The following is a 15,402-nucleotide window of genomic DNA, read 5'->3' on the forward strand; positions in this document are numbered from 1 at the left end:
GTGGGAAACTAAGGCAAATGAAAAATTAAATTCCCTTACTGCCTGCGGCCCGTCGGCGAGTCCTTGAAACAGGCAGAGTGACCTTCCTCTAGGAGCTCAGCTGCCTCGATGATGACACTTTGCTGGGGGCAAAAGAGAATCTTGACTTAACATTATCCTGACCCCCCAGGATCCTGTGAGTCTCCTTAAACACATAAACGTTCCTTTGCAAACCTCCTATATCCTTAGCCCCCAAGTCTATGCTGGCAATCGTACTCCAAGCATATGGCCCCTTATATACATCTGAAGGGTCTCACGACTGAAGTTTTACTAAACAGTAAATAAACGGTGTTTTCCTAACAACACCTAGAATGACTTCCACGTGCTTAAAGAGGGCTCCCAAGATACCACAGGCCTGGCTATTGTCAAGCTGAGGTTGTTTTTTCCTCTAGTAAGGCATTAACATGAAGACAGTAGGGAGTTCTGTAGAAATGTTTTACTCTGCCTGCCTCTAGTATGTCAATGGGCTGCAGGTTATAAGGAAACTGAATTTTATTTACCATTTCCTTCCTGCCTTTGTTCCCCACCTCGCTATGGAGGAGAGGGTGGTGTTGGGGCTCCAGGAAACGGAGTCTACAGTCTATGGGTTTCTGGAGACTAGGCTGTTGATAAGATTGCCTGTTTCTTGTAATTCACTAAGACATCTGTAAACAGATGGGGACTCCCGCCCTGCAGGACTGAGATCTCTAGCAGTTAACCATCAGGCTTTCTCTTTCTCTTCGCTTTAAGGCAGCCAGGAGTACCTGATCCTTCCTCCTCATCACTAACTCAGGCCCCTTTCGACTGTCTCTGCTCTTCTTGTAATTGTACATTTTAGGTGTTCGATTCCCAGCTGATGAGGGAGCATAAGGCACGCTGACACCCTGCAAACCGCCCCCCCCCCCCCAACCCAGGGTGGGACACGGGTGACATTCCTCGGGCACCCCCGGTTGCCCAAGAACAAAGGAATGGGAAAACCTGATGGTGAACTGCTAGAGATCACAGTCCTGCAGGACGGGAGTCCCCATCGGTTTACAGATGTCTTAGTGAATGACAAGAAAAAGGCAATCTTATCAACAGCCTAATCTCCAGAAACCCGTAGACTGTAGACTCCGTTTCCTGGAGCCCCAACACCACCCTCTCCTCCATAGCGAGGTGGGGAACAAAGGCAGGAAGGAAATGGTAAATAAAATTCAGTTTCCTTATAACCTGCAGCCCATTGACAAATACTTGAGGCAAATTCAGAGTGAAACATTTCTCCAGGAACTTCCTACTGTCTTAATGTTAATGCCTTACTAGAGGAAAAACAACCTCAGCCTGACAATAGCAAGGCCTCTGGAATCTTAAGAGTCCTCTTTGGGGGGCCCTGGGGAGCTCAGTCGGTTGGGCAGTCACCTCTTGGTTTCAGCTCAGGTCATGATCTCATAGCTCATGAGTTCAAGCCCCACATGGGGCTCTGCACTGACAGCTCAGAATAACCTGCTTGGGTTTCTGTCTCTCTCTCTCTCTCCAAATTAAAAAACAAAAAAACCCTCGTTAGCCTGTGAAAGTCCTTTTAAAGGACTCTCTTTTGCCTTTACCTCCCCCCACTCCATAGTATATAATCAGCCACTCCTCACGACCCCAGTGCGGGCTCTTTCTGCCCGCGGGTCCTGTCCCTGTGCTTTAATGAGATCCCCTTTTTGCACCAAAGACGTCTTCAAGAGTTCTTTCTTGGCCGTTCAGCTCCGACGCTCACCACTCCAAAAACCACATCACCTCCGCCACCGGACTGGGTGAGCTCCTAAAAGCAAAGGCCACGCGCGCCCTTATCACTGTCACTGCGAGGGCCTGGCACACAGTAGTCATGCAGTAAATGTGAAATGTGAGCTTTATGGAGACTGTGAACTAGAAGCTCAGTGTCCTCCCTTCCCCGTTGCCCCCATTCCACATGAAAGAAACCAGAGCCCAGAGAGGCCCGGTCGCAGGGCAGGGTCACACAGCAGCCGCTGACCACTGGGAGATTCCTGCTGGAGCCGGAACCCCACAGACTTGCAAGACTGACTTTCCAAGGCCCCACTGAGTCACAGCCAGTGAGGGAAAAAAGGGGGGTATCAGGGAGTAAGAATTTCCTGTCCCCTTCTACATCTTTTCTAGCCAGACTAAGAATCAAACTGACACGAGACAGAGTAACAAGAGAACATAAAGTTTAATTTCATACATATGGGGAATCCACACAGACAGGGAAATTCCAAAGCCAGGCAAAATCAGGTATTTATGTCATTCTATGCCTTTTTTTTTTTTAAGTTTGTTTATTTATTTGAGAGAGAGAGGGAGAGCGGGGAGGTGGACAGAGAGAGAGAGAGAGAGAGAGAGAGTTTCCAGCAGGCTCCGCGCTGTCAGAACGGAGCCTGACTCTGGGCTCGAACTCGCGAACCTGTGAGATTACAACCTGAGCTGGGTTGGACCCTTAACTGACTGAGTTAAGACCCAATCAAGAGTTGGACTTTTAAGTGACTGAGCCACCCTGGCGCCCCAGGTATAGAAGTCACTCTAAACTGAAGAGAGGAGGAGGGTAGGGGTCTGGGACTTCAAAGGGAAGGAACACAAGTCACAGGAAGATGAAAAAGAGTGAACGTTTACTAAACAAATACGTGCTGGGCTGCCGGGGTCCAGCCCCAGCAGGTGCAGGGGTTCCCGAAGGATGAACGGCGTCAGCGAAAATAACAAATGGATGCAGACAACGGCAGCGTGTTAGACTGGCCGCTTTATTGTGGCGAATGTGGCATTATGTTTGTTAGCGATTTCCGTGTAGCGGGCGTTCTCTGTTTCTCGGCGTGACCTAATTCTAGAAACGTCCCTTTGTGCAATCACCCGTTAAGGAGCGTCATGATTATTTTCTTGTAACGTTCCCTCCTGCCCTTTGCTTACTGGTTGATTTCTTCATACTGCTTTCATTATGTATCTACGCTTATCTACGGTCTCTAAAGCATTTGCTTTGCCGTTTTCACGAAAGGTCATCTAGCTCTCGACACTCAAAGGTCATTTAGCTCCTCAAATGGAGCGTTTACAAGGACATGACTTCTTGATTGTTCCTTTGAACCATGGCGGTACAAGGAACAGAAGTATTCGCTTTGGTCTGGGGTGCCGGGAGGGAGCCAAGAGGGCCCCGGGAACCCACGCCTTATACGCTCCCAGAGAGACAACGTATACCTAGGAACTAATGAGCCATTCTGTACCTCAACCCACCAGGTCCTTCTATCACCTGGAATGCCTCCTGGGGGCGAAGTGGGCCTAGGGGTTGGAGTAACTTGTATCCACAGATACATTCCTTTGTCGCCGGAGTGGGGATTTCGAACCCATTTGTCCCCCTCCTTGGCTGGGAAGTGTAGGAGGCTATCCTTCCTTTAGGCAGAGGAGTCTTTATTTTTTTTTTTTTTAATTTTTTTTTTTTAACGTTTATTTATTTTTGAGACAGAGAGAGAGAGAGACAGAGTATGAACGGGGGAGGGGCAGAGAGAGAGGGAGACACAGAATCGGAACCAGGCTCCAGGCTCCGGGCCATCAGCCCAGAGCCCGACGCGGGGCTCGAACTCACGGACCGCGAGATCGTGACCTGAGCTGAAGTCAGACGCCCAACCGACTGAGCCACCCAGGCGCCCCAGGCAGAGGAGTCTTTATAGGGGGTGGCAAGGGCTGGATGTGGGGCGGCGTAATTTCCCTGCGGAATCTTGTTTCCCCCAATGGTTCTTTTCCGGGGGGGGGGGGGGGTGTGTGGCGAGTCGCGGGCAATTCCCCAACTGACAAATCCCCAGGTACTTTCATTGGTAGGGGGGGCTGCCCTGACCAACGCTAAGGCCAAATTACATAAAAAGCGGGAGTACAAGAAGCTTCACTGTGCGTGGGCCGCCGTGCAGTCCCGGTCAGTCCACCGCCCGGGGCCCTGCCATCAGGCTGGTTGGATAGCTTGGCTTCCGGCACTGGGCCACTCAGAAACAATGGGACACAGAGGATTTCGGGTCAAAGAGGCCTTGCTCAGTTCTTGTCTACCGCATCCAGTTCGCAGTATGATGTTTTCATCTGTGGTGATAGCTCTCTTCCTGGAGCGGGTCCTCTATTTAAATTCTTTTTAGGCAGTTGCGGGGGTCGTGGGGGGGGAGGTGGGGAGGACAGAGCTTTTCCTGAATCTGCTGGGCTTTGATTGCTTTTTATTATTTATTTATTTTTAAAGTCTCTTTATTTCTTTTGAGAGCGAGAGCGCAAGTGGGGGGGGGGGGCAGAGAGAGAGAGAGGGAGAGAGAATCCCAAGCAGGCGCCCGCACTGTCAGCGCAGAGCCCAACGTGGGGCCCGGACTCACGAACCATGAGATCATGGCCCGAGTCGAAGTTGGACGCTTAACTGACTGAGCCCCCCGGGCGCCCCTGATTGCTTTTTATTTTTTATTTTAGTTTCTTTTTTCAAGTAGGCTCTACGCCTGACGTGGGCCTCGAAATCACCCTCGAAATCACGAGCCCGCGGCCAAGAGTCGCGTGCTCTCCTGATGGAGCCAGCCAGGCGCTGCTTGATTGCTTTTTAACTCAAAATAGTCTTCCTGCCAAAGTGGCCCATCTTGACCCCGACAGGGGCGTCTTTAGGAGGGAGAGAAATTTATACTCAGACAGGTATAGGGGCTTGGGAGGAGAAATGTTCTGAACAGGTTGAGTCCATCATGTTGGGCAAGCCTGTCCCCTTTATCAATGAAACGCAGCTCTGGGGGCGGGAGTTGAGGACAGAGGTGGGTGGGCCCGCAGGCCACCCTAGTAGTCATTAAATTTTTGCAAGAGAATGCTGAGCCCATGTGAATGATTAACTAAGCCTTTCTTTGTATATTTATAGATCATGCATTCTTTCTCAGAAAGAACAGAGCTTCTGCACCACCCTGGGCACCAAGGACCCAAACCCTCTAGCACCTCCCCTGCTCCCCTCCCCCCCGCCCCCCCACGGGGCACCAAGGAACCAGGATCCCTTGCACAACCTCTGAGCACCACACTAGCAAGGTCTGTGGCTGGCACCATCGAGATGGCACATAATTAAGAATTGCCACAGTCCCCTGCACTCCCTTAACTGATTAACTGTGTCCTCAATCCCTTTAAAAATCTCTGGGCCGGGCAGAAACCTCGGAGTTGGCTTTTGGACAAGAGTCGGCCTTCTCCCCAGGTGGCCGGCCTCCAGAACGAGACTCATATTCCTTTCCAATCAAAAGTTGTCTCTTGAATGTGAGCCCGTCCGGCGATGGGCTGCGGTAACAGGTGGGGGGAGGCCCCGGGTCCCGCGAGAAGGGTTTGCTTCTGGGCATCGGGAGTTTCGATTGCTCGAGCAGCTGAGAAATCCCGAGCAAATCCAGGGACTTCTCATTTCACACGGGTGAAATGACTTGGTCATCATAAAGCAACCTCCTGAGCCCTCCTGTGAGCTGGGGACACAAGAGATGAGGAAGACCAGAATCTCCGCTTCTAGAGCAGAGATTCTCACAGGAAGGGAGTCTGCACCCCCACGGGGAACTTGGTAATGCCCGAAGGCAATCTGTGTCGTCGCCGCCCGGGGGTAGGGGCACAGGCATCTGGTGGGTGGAGGCCAGGGGCGTTGTTCAAAATCCCCCAGCATCACAGAGAACAATCCAGCTCAAAAGTCGGCAGTGCTGATAGACACAAAGGTCCTGGCTCCTGTGCCAAGGGCAGGAAGCTGCCTGGACAGCGGTTGGGATTCCAGCAGAACTTGGAGAAAGGGAGGTAACAGAGGAGGAAGGCTTTGTAGAGCCTGCGAGGATCCCAGAAAGCAGATGAAGAGTCTATCGGGACAACAGCTCTCAATGTTGAAGAACCAGAGGGACTCTCTGTAGGAGGGGTTCCCAGAGTGGGGTACTGCAGGATGAATAGGAGTTTGGGGCGGGGGCGAGCCTTGTGACAAAGACCTGGCGTGTGTGTGTCTGCAGATCTAGGTTTGAGTACCAGCCCCGAATTTTCTGTGGGATGGGATTGGAAAGTACAAAAGGATGTCCCCCGTCACAGCCTTGGTTTCCTTACTGGGACACGCCTCGGAAGATCCAGTGAGGAAGTGAGAGTAGATAGGAGAGCAAGAATAGATTGCCCCGCGCATAGCTGGTGAGGGTGTACAGTCCTTTAAGACAGTCCCACTGAGGAGGGCCAGGGAGGCGGTGGGATGCTGCCTGCCCAAACCCAAGGGGTTCCTGGGAACATTCTGGAACAGGGAAGCTTTGGTGTGGATGTCTGTGGGTGTCCACATTTGCCTGCAGGACAGGCCCCAGACGCAGTGGGGTGACACAATGGCACTCCAAGAACTTCAGAGCAATGTCTTTCTCCCCGGAAGGGGTGTTTACTTTTTAAGGAGGTCAAAGACCTCAGAGGACAGTGAGCTTCCAGAAACCGTGACAGCAAGAAGCAGGTCTCCCCATCCCTTGCCCTGCCCAGCGCTGCAAGGGGGAGGGGGCGGGGAGGCCCGAGGGGGAGGCAGCCCTGGGCCAGCTCCCCTGCTTGTCCAACCTCAAGGCTTCTCCGTGTACCTCCAGCTGCTGCCTGGCGCCCCCTTCCCCTGACTCCCTGACTGTGCCACAGCGTGGCCTCTTCAGAACCGGTCAGGTCAGGTCAAGCCTCCAAGGGAAAAGCAGAGCAGGAACGGACCAGTCCAGACTGTGGCCTAAGAGGCATCAGAAGAGGGACTCAGGGTGGACTGAAGGGGAACAAAAGACGCCCCGCCCCTCCCTAAGCCTCACCTCGGGCCCCAGGCCTCCTCCCCGCTCAGTGAGCTCTCTCTCCCTCCCCCAAACCCCTCTCTGTGCAGGCAGGCCGCCTCCCCAAATCCTGGCTCATCCTGGACTCCCTCCTTTCCGTCCCCAGCTTTCTTCTACCCCAGGCCGCCCCCTTCTTACCCGCAGGGACCTCAGGCCAGCAGAGCAACGAAGGCCAGGAGCAGGTGCACAGAGACCACCAAGGGGTTGAGCGCTTCCGAGGAGCTGGCAGACGCGATTTCCTTTTTCTTGCTCGAGGTCTCAGTCCCTTTTCTGGGGGAAGATGTGGGCACGACTCAGGCAACCGCCCGGGACTGATTGCCACCAGCTCTAGCCTCGTCGCCCCTCAGAATCTCCCCTCTCCCCCCGCACCAAGTCAGTGGGGAGGAGAGTGGGCTTGTAGGACCAGAGGGACAGGATGGGATTCAAACTTTGCGTGCAAAGGGGGTCCGGGGTCTCGGGGTAGGACGGGGGTAGGACGGGCGGGTGGAAGGGGCGTGGTCGGGGGGCGTGGCGCCAACCTCAGTCTTTCCACCTCCGCCGAAGCGTTCTGCAGCTTGTGCTTCAACTCCTCAATCTCTCCTAAGGTGGGAGAGAAACGGCGGGGTGGGGTGGGGGGGAACCTGTCAGCACAGTGGCACCGTCCTTCACCCGGCTCCATCCTGGGACCTAAGACCGCCTCCGCCCCGCCCCCATGCCACCCCATCTTGGAAACCTGGGGTCCTCCTTTCACACCCTCCACCGGGTTTTTCTGGCAGCTCCCTAGCGACCCCAACCCTGGGGCCCTCCCTCTCCCCTCTTCTTCAATACTTGACCCATCCCTCCGAATCCACCTCCTTGGAAAGCTTTGTGCTTTCTTACCCCGAAACTCCTCCCTTTTCGAGAGCCACTCCTGGCTCTGGGCCTTCTCCATCTCCAGGGAAGCCAACAGGGTTACCTGGGACAGAGGGGAGGGCTAGCGACTGGGGTTCTGGCCTAGAGGGGGGGCTGCTGACCAGGGCCCCAGACTCCCTCCCCAGGCCCTAGGTTCAGAGGGGTCCAGGTCCAAACCCCTTTCAGATTCACCTCCGATCCTCCCTGCACCCCAGTCTCCCGCCTCCAAGTATGGCCACAACCTCCCATCCTCCCAGGGCCGCTAAGGATGTGATCCTCGAAATAGGGGGTTTGAGGCCCCCAACGTGGGAATTTGGAGGCTCCCTATGCCCAAACCCTAGGAGAAACTCCTAGACCTCTTTTTGCCCAAGATTTAGAGGTCCCCTCTAGCCCAGAACACAGGGGGATTTCCGAGCCCAAGTTAGACGTCAGCGGGAGTTTCAAGGTCCCCCATATAGGGACCCAAATGAAAGTTTCAAAGTCTCTCTCTCATTCAGTGGATGTATAAAGAGCCCCTTCCCATCCCAACCCCTAGATGGGATCTCTGCTATACAGGACTGGTGCCGAGAGGAGTTTCTAGCCCCCCCACAGCAGGCTGGAGGTTTTTGCACATCCTAGCGGGGATACTGACACACCCGATTTGGATGCTCCAAGGAGTTTTAAGGCCCTGCCCCAGCACTGCTGGGGCACCAGCACTGCTGAGAGAATTCAGAGGTCCCCAAAGCCTGATGGGGGGTTATTGGGACTCAGGTCCCTATATGAGGGTCCAGGGGCAGTTTCAAGGTCTGTCTTTATCTCCATCTAGACCGGTGGGGACCACCCAAGCACGGGGGCCTCTCCAGGAACTGCAGTAGCTTACCACAGTCTCGTTGCAGGTGGCGGCCTGGACCTCGGTCCTCAGTAAGCCTTCCCGGGCTTGGGTCAGCTGGATCTCCAGGAGGCGGGTGACACCGTGACACTCCTCCTCTGCTAGGAGGCCATCCTTGCAGGCTTTGCTGTTGGCCTTGACAGCAAAGATGATCAGGGCCACGGACAGACCCAGCACCGCCAGGATCAGGAAGCCCCCCAGCCACCTCTGCCACACAAGACTCCGACATGGCATCATTGACTCTGAGTAGTCAGTCCTGGGCACAGGCCAATAGTGGTAAAAAGCAGGTGCCTCTAGATCTGCCCCTGAATGAGTGAGTTTGGGCAGGAGTTAGGGGGGTGCTGGGACGTCCTATTGGCTGAGGCTGCCCCCTTATTAACATGACGGCCGTCCTGGCCAATGACAAAGGCTGGAGAGCATCCTTTGACCTGGAGACTCTCGAGTGGGTATTTGCAGGCAGAAGTTTCAGCTTTCAGTTTCTATTTCCCAGGAAAGAGGTGGGTTATTTGTGCTGAATTAAAATCTAGGTTTTCTGGCTTGGTGTCCGCGACTGAGTTCCTGTGGGCGGAGAGCTAGGGCTGCCTGGGGCACCCCATCTCAAGTTCCTGCACCTCCCCTGCAGGTAACTGAGGGTGACAGCAGCAGTTATGGGGCATCTGGTGCATGCCAGCCTGCTGTTCACGTGTACCAGGACCTGAGGAGGCAGAAGCTGCCGTTGATTCAGCCTCAAGCCGGAGAAACTGAGGCTGAGAGGTGTGTGGAAGACTGGGGGCAGGGCCTGGCTCTGACCCAACAGGCTGGATATTGTGTTTAGGGGTCTCCGTGATGACCCAGCCGGGGCTCACTTAGCGTCCCTGGGCCCACCGAGGGGACTATAGGAAACCATGCAGGGTGTCTGAGGAGGGACTGGAGGCTGGGAAAATGAAAGCCCAAGCCCAGAGAGGCTCTGGATGCCCCCCACCCTCCGACCCCGCCCTCCACGCAGGCCGCAGTTCTCAACTTGGCCACCAGGGGCCGCCACAGCCAACAAATAAAGTCGCCCGGGTCCCTGTCCTGGCTCCAGCAGGAAACAGGCTCCGACTTCTAGATTCTGCCTCTCTATCCCAGGGCGCCAAGTAAACCCTCTGAACCTCCATTTTGTCATCTGTAAAGTGGGGCAATAACAGGGGCGGCCTCGTCAGTAGGGGCCAGTGAGGAGTTTCTAGCAAAGTGCTTTGGTGTCCAGTAGGCGCTCAATGGATGCAGAGCAGGAAGAAAGGTGCATAACACAGAAATGCGGCCATTCTGAGGAAAGACAACCTGGTCCATTTGGGATACGGTGAACCCAAAGTGCCCGGGGAGTGTCGGGGGTCCAGGGAGAGGCCTCAGAAGGGGCCGGACTCAGCAGCCAAATAACAAAGAATGGGGGGGGGGGGGGGGATCTTGCTGAAGCGCCTTGAGGAGGGGTCTCCCACCCTGGCCAGGCCCCTACGTGCAAACACGTGACCCTTGGCAAAGCTGACTTTGCCCCGCGCTGGCCTTCAAACTTTGGGGTCGCCTCGGGACCACAACTGCAGGTCAGAGGCCGAGGACGTGGGTGAAGAGCCCTTGTAGGACCTGGGCGAGTGATTTCCTCTCAGCCTCGGTTTCTGCACCTATAAAATGGGTGTGACTGATATAGAACCTTTTGGTGCGCCCTTAATTTCCGCAGCTGACGCGAGTGCCTTACTCCCCTTGCTCTGGCCCTGGCCCTGGCAAACAGTAAGTTTTTCCCTCTGACATTCCGGGGGAAACGGGCTGCCATTTTTCTGATTTTAGCTTTGTTACTTTTTTTTTTTTTTTTAAGGATCATTTTATCTCAGGATAGTTTTGGATTTGCAGGAAAATAGTGAAGACGGTACAAAAATGTTCCATATGCTCCAATTCCAGTTTCTCCTCCTTTTAACACCTTCCAGGTCTATGGCACCTCTGTTATAATGAATGAACCAATACTGATAACTAACGTCTTACATTATTAGTGACTAAAGTCTATATTCAGATTCCCTCAGTTTTTCTTAATGTCCTCTTTCCGACCCAGGACCCCAGGTTACGTTTAGTCGCCACACCTCCTTAGGCTCTTCTGGGCTGAAAAACAGTTGCGGGCTTTCTTGCTCTTGATGACCTTGACAGTTTTGAGGACTGGTCAGGTGTTTTGTAAGATGCTCCCCAGTTGGGATGTGTCTGGTGTTTTTCCACGGTTGGCCTAGGGGTGACAGTTTGGGGGAGGACCGCAGAGGTGAGGTGTCCTTCTTGGCGCGCTGTGTCCAGGGCACATGCCGTCAGCGTGACTTTTCACTACGATGTTGACCTTGACCACCGGGCTGAGGTGGCATCCGTCAGGTGTCTCCACTGTGAAGTTACTCTCTGCCCCCTTTCGGTGCGGTGCCCTGTGGAAGGAAGTCAGGGTGTGCAGCCCATGCCTAAGCCCACATCCTGGGCAGGAGGGAGAAGCACAAACAGGACTTTTTCTTTTTGTGGTTAATCTTTTCCTTCCTTCCTTCCTTCCTTCCTCCCTTCCTCCCTCCCTCCTCCCCCTTCCCTCTTTTTCTTTTCTTTTTTCTCTTCTCTCCTCTCTTTTCCTTCCTTCCTTCCTCTCTCTTCCTTCCTCCCTCCCTTTCTTTTCTTTTTCTTTCCTCCCTCCCTCCCCCTCTTCCTTCCTTCCTCCCTCCTTCCCCCCTTCCCTCTTTTTTTCTCTTCTCTCCTCTTTTCCTTCCTTCCTCCCTTCCTCTTTCCCTTCTTTCCTCTTTCTCTCTTCCTTCCTCCCTCCCTTTCTTTCTTTTTCCTCCCTCCCTCCCCCTTCCTTCCTTCCTCCCTCCCTCCTTCCCTCCTTCCCTCTTTTTCTTTTTTCTCTTCTCTCCTCTCTTCTTTTCCTTCCTTCCTCCCTCCCTCCCTCTTTCCCTTCCTTCCTTCCTCTCTTCCTTCCTCCCTCCCTCTTTCTTTCTTTCTTTCTTTCTCTCTCTCTCTCTCTCTCTCTCTCCTTCCTTCTTTCCTTCCTTCCTCTATACCCAGCATGGAGCCCAACATGGGGCTTAAACTCACGATCCTGAGATTAAGACCTGAGCTGAGATCACGAGTCAGATGCTCAGGGGCACCTGGGTGGATCAGTCGCTTGAGCATCTGACTCTCAGTGTGGCTCAGGTCATGATCTTGCGCTTCCTGGGATCAAGCCCCGCGTCTGAGCTGGTGGCACAGGGCCTGCTTGGGATTCTCTCTCCTTCTCTCTCTGCCCCTCCCCCCCCTCTCAAAATAAATAAATAAAAACATTTCATTTAAAAAGAGTTGGATCCTCAACCGACTGAGCCACCCAGATGCCACGTTTTGTGCTCAATCTTGACAGGATAATGTAGGGACACTGAAGAAACAAACTTCTTTTTTTTATTAAAAAAAATTTTTTTTAACATTTCTTTATTTTTGAAAGAGAGACAGAGATTGAGTGGGGAAGGGGCAGAGAGAGGGAGACACAGAATCCGAAGCAGGCTCCAGGCCCCGAGCGGTCAGCACAGAGGCCAACGCGGGGCTCGAACCCACGAACTGTGAGATCATCGCCTGAGCTGAAGTCTGGCACTTAACCAACTGAGCCGCCCAGGGGCCCCTCAGGTGTTTTACTTCTGTTCATTAAACTACACACGTATTTCGTTGAGCTGACTAAATGCCTTACTTTTGAGGTGTTTTCAGTTGTGCATAGCCCTGGGTGGGTCCTCTCCTGCCTGGTAGGAAGGCACTGGCCTAAGGGTCCTCACTCAGGGGCAGTTCTGCCCCCAGGGGACATTTGGCGTTGTCTGCAGTTTTCTGTTTTTGTTTTTTCTTAAGTTTATTGCTTTATTTTGAAAGAGAGAGCGAGCCAGCACGAGCAGGGGAGGGACAGAGAGAGAATCCCAAGCAGGCTCCACCTGTCAGTGCAGAGCTAGATGCAGGGCTCGAACTCACAAACTGTGAACCGAAATCCAGTCGGACGCTTAACTGGCTGAGCCACCCAGGCGCCCCTGGAGACAGTTTTGATTGTCACAAACTTCATATTAGGGTTGAGTGGAGGGGCACTACGGGCATCGGGTGGGTGAAGAGCAGGGATGCTGGTCAGTGCCCTCCCGCGCCCAGGACGGCCCCGCCGCAGAGAACGACCCCGGAGGAGAAGCCCTGGCCCGGTCCTGGCACAGGTTGGGAGGCCGCTGGGCTCGGCCCACTTGGCCCTGGGCCAGCTCCTGCACCCGCCGGGCCTGCCTGATTGTAGGATGGCTGTGACGGCGGCTGTCCCCAGCTGCTCTGAGGACAGGGGCAAGGCGCAAGTGAAAAGCACTGAGCTCAGCGCTCGACTCCTCCCCGCTGCCCTGTCTGTCCGTCCGTGTCATCCTTTGATAAGTTGTGGATCCAGTGTGTTCTTTCCTTAGACTGAATTCCCAGGGATGTGGTTAGTGGGTCCCAGGGGATATGTGTCTCCCTGACTCTCACTTTCCCTAAAGAGGAATCCCGAATTCAGTCTGTTCCTGCCCCTGCAGGGAGTGGATGCTCGTCTCTCCACGTGTCCGACGCGCCTGTGTCCTTCCAGCCACTTCCCGTCCCTGGCTCTCAGGCCTTCCTCTGCCACAGGGCAGGCCGGCTCCGAGGTGGCCCCCACCCGCTGCGGCCACTGCCCTGGGTCCACGGTTCAGTCAGCACCAGCTTCTCAGTCCCGGCCTCTCACCTGGCCCCAGGGCTGAATGTTGGCATTCAAAGCACGTTTCACACTGGGGAAGGTCACGGAGAAGATGTGCGGGTTGGTTGACCAATGAGCCGGACCCAGGCACTTGGAGGCTTCTCGCCCCCTCCCCTATCCCTGGCATGTACCTTCTGCCCATTTCTCCCACATTAGGAACCACCTCAAGGACACAACCTTGAGAGAGAGCAAGGTGTTGTTGAGCCCATCCATCTGTATCCGTGTTGAGGTCTCTTGTAGAAACCCTTAAGATTCTGGTGGGCGGGCGAAGAGAGTTACCCACCCCGCTGCCTCCCCAGACAAGCCTCATGAGGGAGTTTCCTTCCTTATTTAACCTGCTTCCTACGATCTGGAGCTGCCTGCCTCTTTCTTCGGTCCCTCCCTGCCCTCCGGGTCTGGGGCCCGTTTCAGATCTCACCCGGGCAGCTCCCCAGCTCCGGAGGTGGGGAGACAACAGCTAGAAGGCAGCCAGGAGACCAGAACAATGGGCCTTGGGACAGAGGCACCTGCAGGGACAAGCCGGAGTTGGCCATCGACCCGTTTGGGATGGGGGGGGGGGCATGGCTCGTATGTCAGATGCTTGTGGACTGTCATGTGAGTATGGGGACGCCCTGAAAATGCTGGCTGGTGTGACCCGCACGCCGCGCGGTGGCGGAGAAAGGAAGCGCGGTGGGCTGGGCTCCACTGCGGCTGTGCGCGCCGGCCCCCTGAGTCACAAGGTTGGAAGGACAGCTGAGGTTAAAGAATGTGCAGCGACTGCCGGCTTAGGGGCTGGCAGACGGGGTGGGACGGCAGGATACTTAAGTTGGAAGCCTTAGCACGCCGTTTTGCGTCGCTGGGAGGGTGCAGGCAGCGTGTCGGGGACCCTGAACACCAAGGAAAGCAACGAGGGCCCCAGCCAGTGGGGCAGCTCCCCAATTCCGGAAATGTACATGATAAGCGGATATACTCCGGGGGCGCCTGGGTGGCTCAGTCTGTTAAGTTTCCGACTCGTGGTTTGGGGCCCAGGTCACAGCCTCATGGTTTGAGTTTGAGGCCCCAGCCGGGCTCTGCGCAGACAGTGCGGAACCTGCTTGGGATTCTCTCTCTCATCCTCTCTCTGCCCCTCCCCTGCTCTCTCACTCTCAAAAATAAATAAACATTACAAAAAAAAAAAAAAAAAAAGGAGCGAATATACCCCCACTGGGCCTGTTTATAGGTATAGCTGCCAAATTCCAGCAAAAGGCCAGGGAAAGTCTCCAGGCATGGGTGGTGCCCCTATGAGATCCGGGGGGGGCGATGGCATTTCTCTTACTGGGCAGGACGCAGAGAAAACGAGCAGCACCGCCAGCACACTCCCTGCCCTCTGGTAGCACTTGGGTGATGCCCAGGGAACTCAGGTACTCACTCCCTTCTAGATTAGATTATTCTAGCCTGCAGGGAGGCTCGGCCAAATGAGGGGGGCCTCCCTGGGCACGGGGCCCTGGAAATCTGTAGGAGAGGTACAGCAAATGCTTAGGGAGTTGGGAAGGAGACAGGACATTTATACCCCTCTCTCTGAAGGCCCTGATCGGGCCACAGTCAGTCACTGCAGGAATGAAAGCTAAAATTTTCCGGTCCCCTTCCAGAACCTACCATGGGACAGTGATACCCATGCTGAGCCTAGCTGTAGGCCAAGATAAAGTTTTTAAGTTTACTTACTTATTTTGAGGGAGGGAGAGAGAGGCAGAGAGAGAGAGAGAGAGAGAATCCCAAGCAGGCTCCGAGTTATTAGCACAGGACCTCGATCTCATGAACTGTGAGATCATGACCCGACCTGAGCTCAAGAGTTGTATGCTTAACCCTCTGAGCCACCCAGGTGCGCTGTGGGACAAGACATTTATGACACTGGGCCAATCCATTGCTGATCTGGGGGTCCAATAAAGGTAACCTGGAAGCAAATTGCTGTCAGGACCCCACCTGGAAAGACGGGTCGGCAATCCAGTGCTGTGCCGGCTGGCCTGTGGAAAGCCTTCAACCCTGAACAACGGTTCGGATCTGCCCAGCCTGACCCTCCCATCCCTGATGCCCCTCGCTGCTCCAGCAGAGGCCTCGGGGATACAGGCCTAGTCAGGGTGGGTTGCCTCCCACAGCCTGGCCACGGGATGCAGGCCAAGAGTACCTCTAGGTGAGGGTTGTGGGGGCACTTGGAG

At 54.6% G+C, this 15,402-nt stretch overlaps 1 protein-coding gene across 3 annotated transcripts; it reads right to left on the minus strand.

Moving 5' to 3' along the window:
• Positions 1-6,343: 6,343 nt before the first annotated feature.
• BST2 (bone marrow stromal cell antigen 2) lies at positions 6,344-9,429 on the minus strand. Of its 3 annotated transcripts, none has more exons than XM_060630605.3 (5): positions 8,515-9,429; positions 7,593-7,719; positions 7,304-7,364; positions 6,924-7,055; positions 6,344-6,691 (listed from the first exon to the last, which is right to left on the minus strand). In XM_060630605.3, exons 1-4 carry the CDS (start codon positions 8,758-8,760, stop codon positions 6,935-6,937), a joined length of 555 nt encoding a protein of 184 aa, XP_060486588.1. In that variant the 5' UTR covers positions 8,761-9,429; the 3' UTR covers positions 6,344-6,691; positions 6,924-6,934. The 3 variants fall into 3 exon arrangements, with proteins under 3 accessions (XP_060486588.1, XP_060486589.1, XP_081648145.1); XM_060630606.3 differs by having other exon boundaries at positions 7,644-7,719; positions 8,515-9,006; XM_081792019.1 differs by lacking the exon at positions 7,593-7,719 and having other exon boundaries at positions 8,515-9,028.
• Between the last annotated feature and the right edge of the window lie 5,973 nt (positions 9,430-15,402).

This window comes from Panthera onca, chromosome A2, assembly GCF_046562875.1.
Source record: "Panthera onca isolate mPanOnc1 chromosome A2, mPanOnc1 haplotype 2, whole genome shotgun sequence".
Lineage (NCBI taxonomy): Eukaryota > Metazoa > Chordata > Mammalia > Carnivora > Felidae > Panthera > Panthera onca.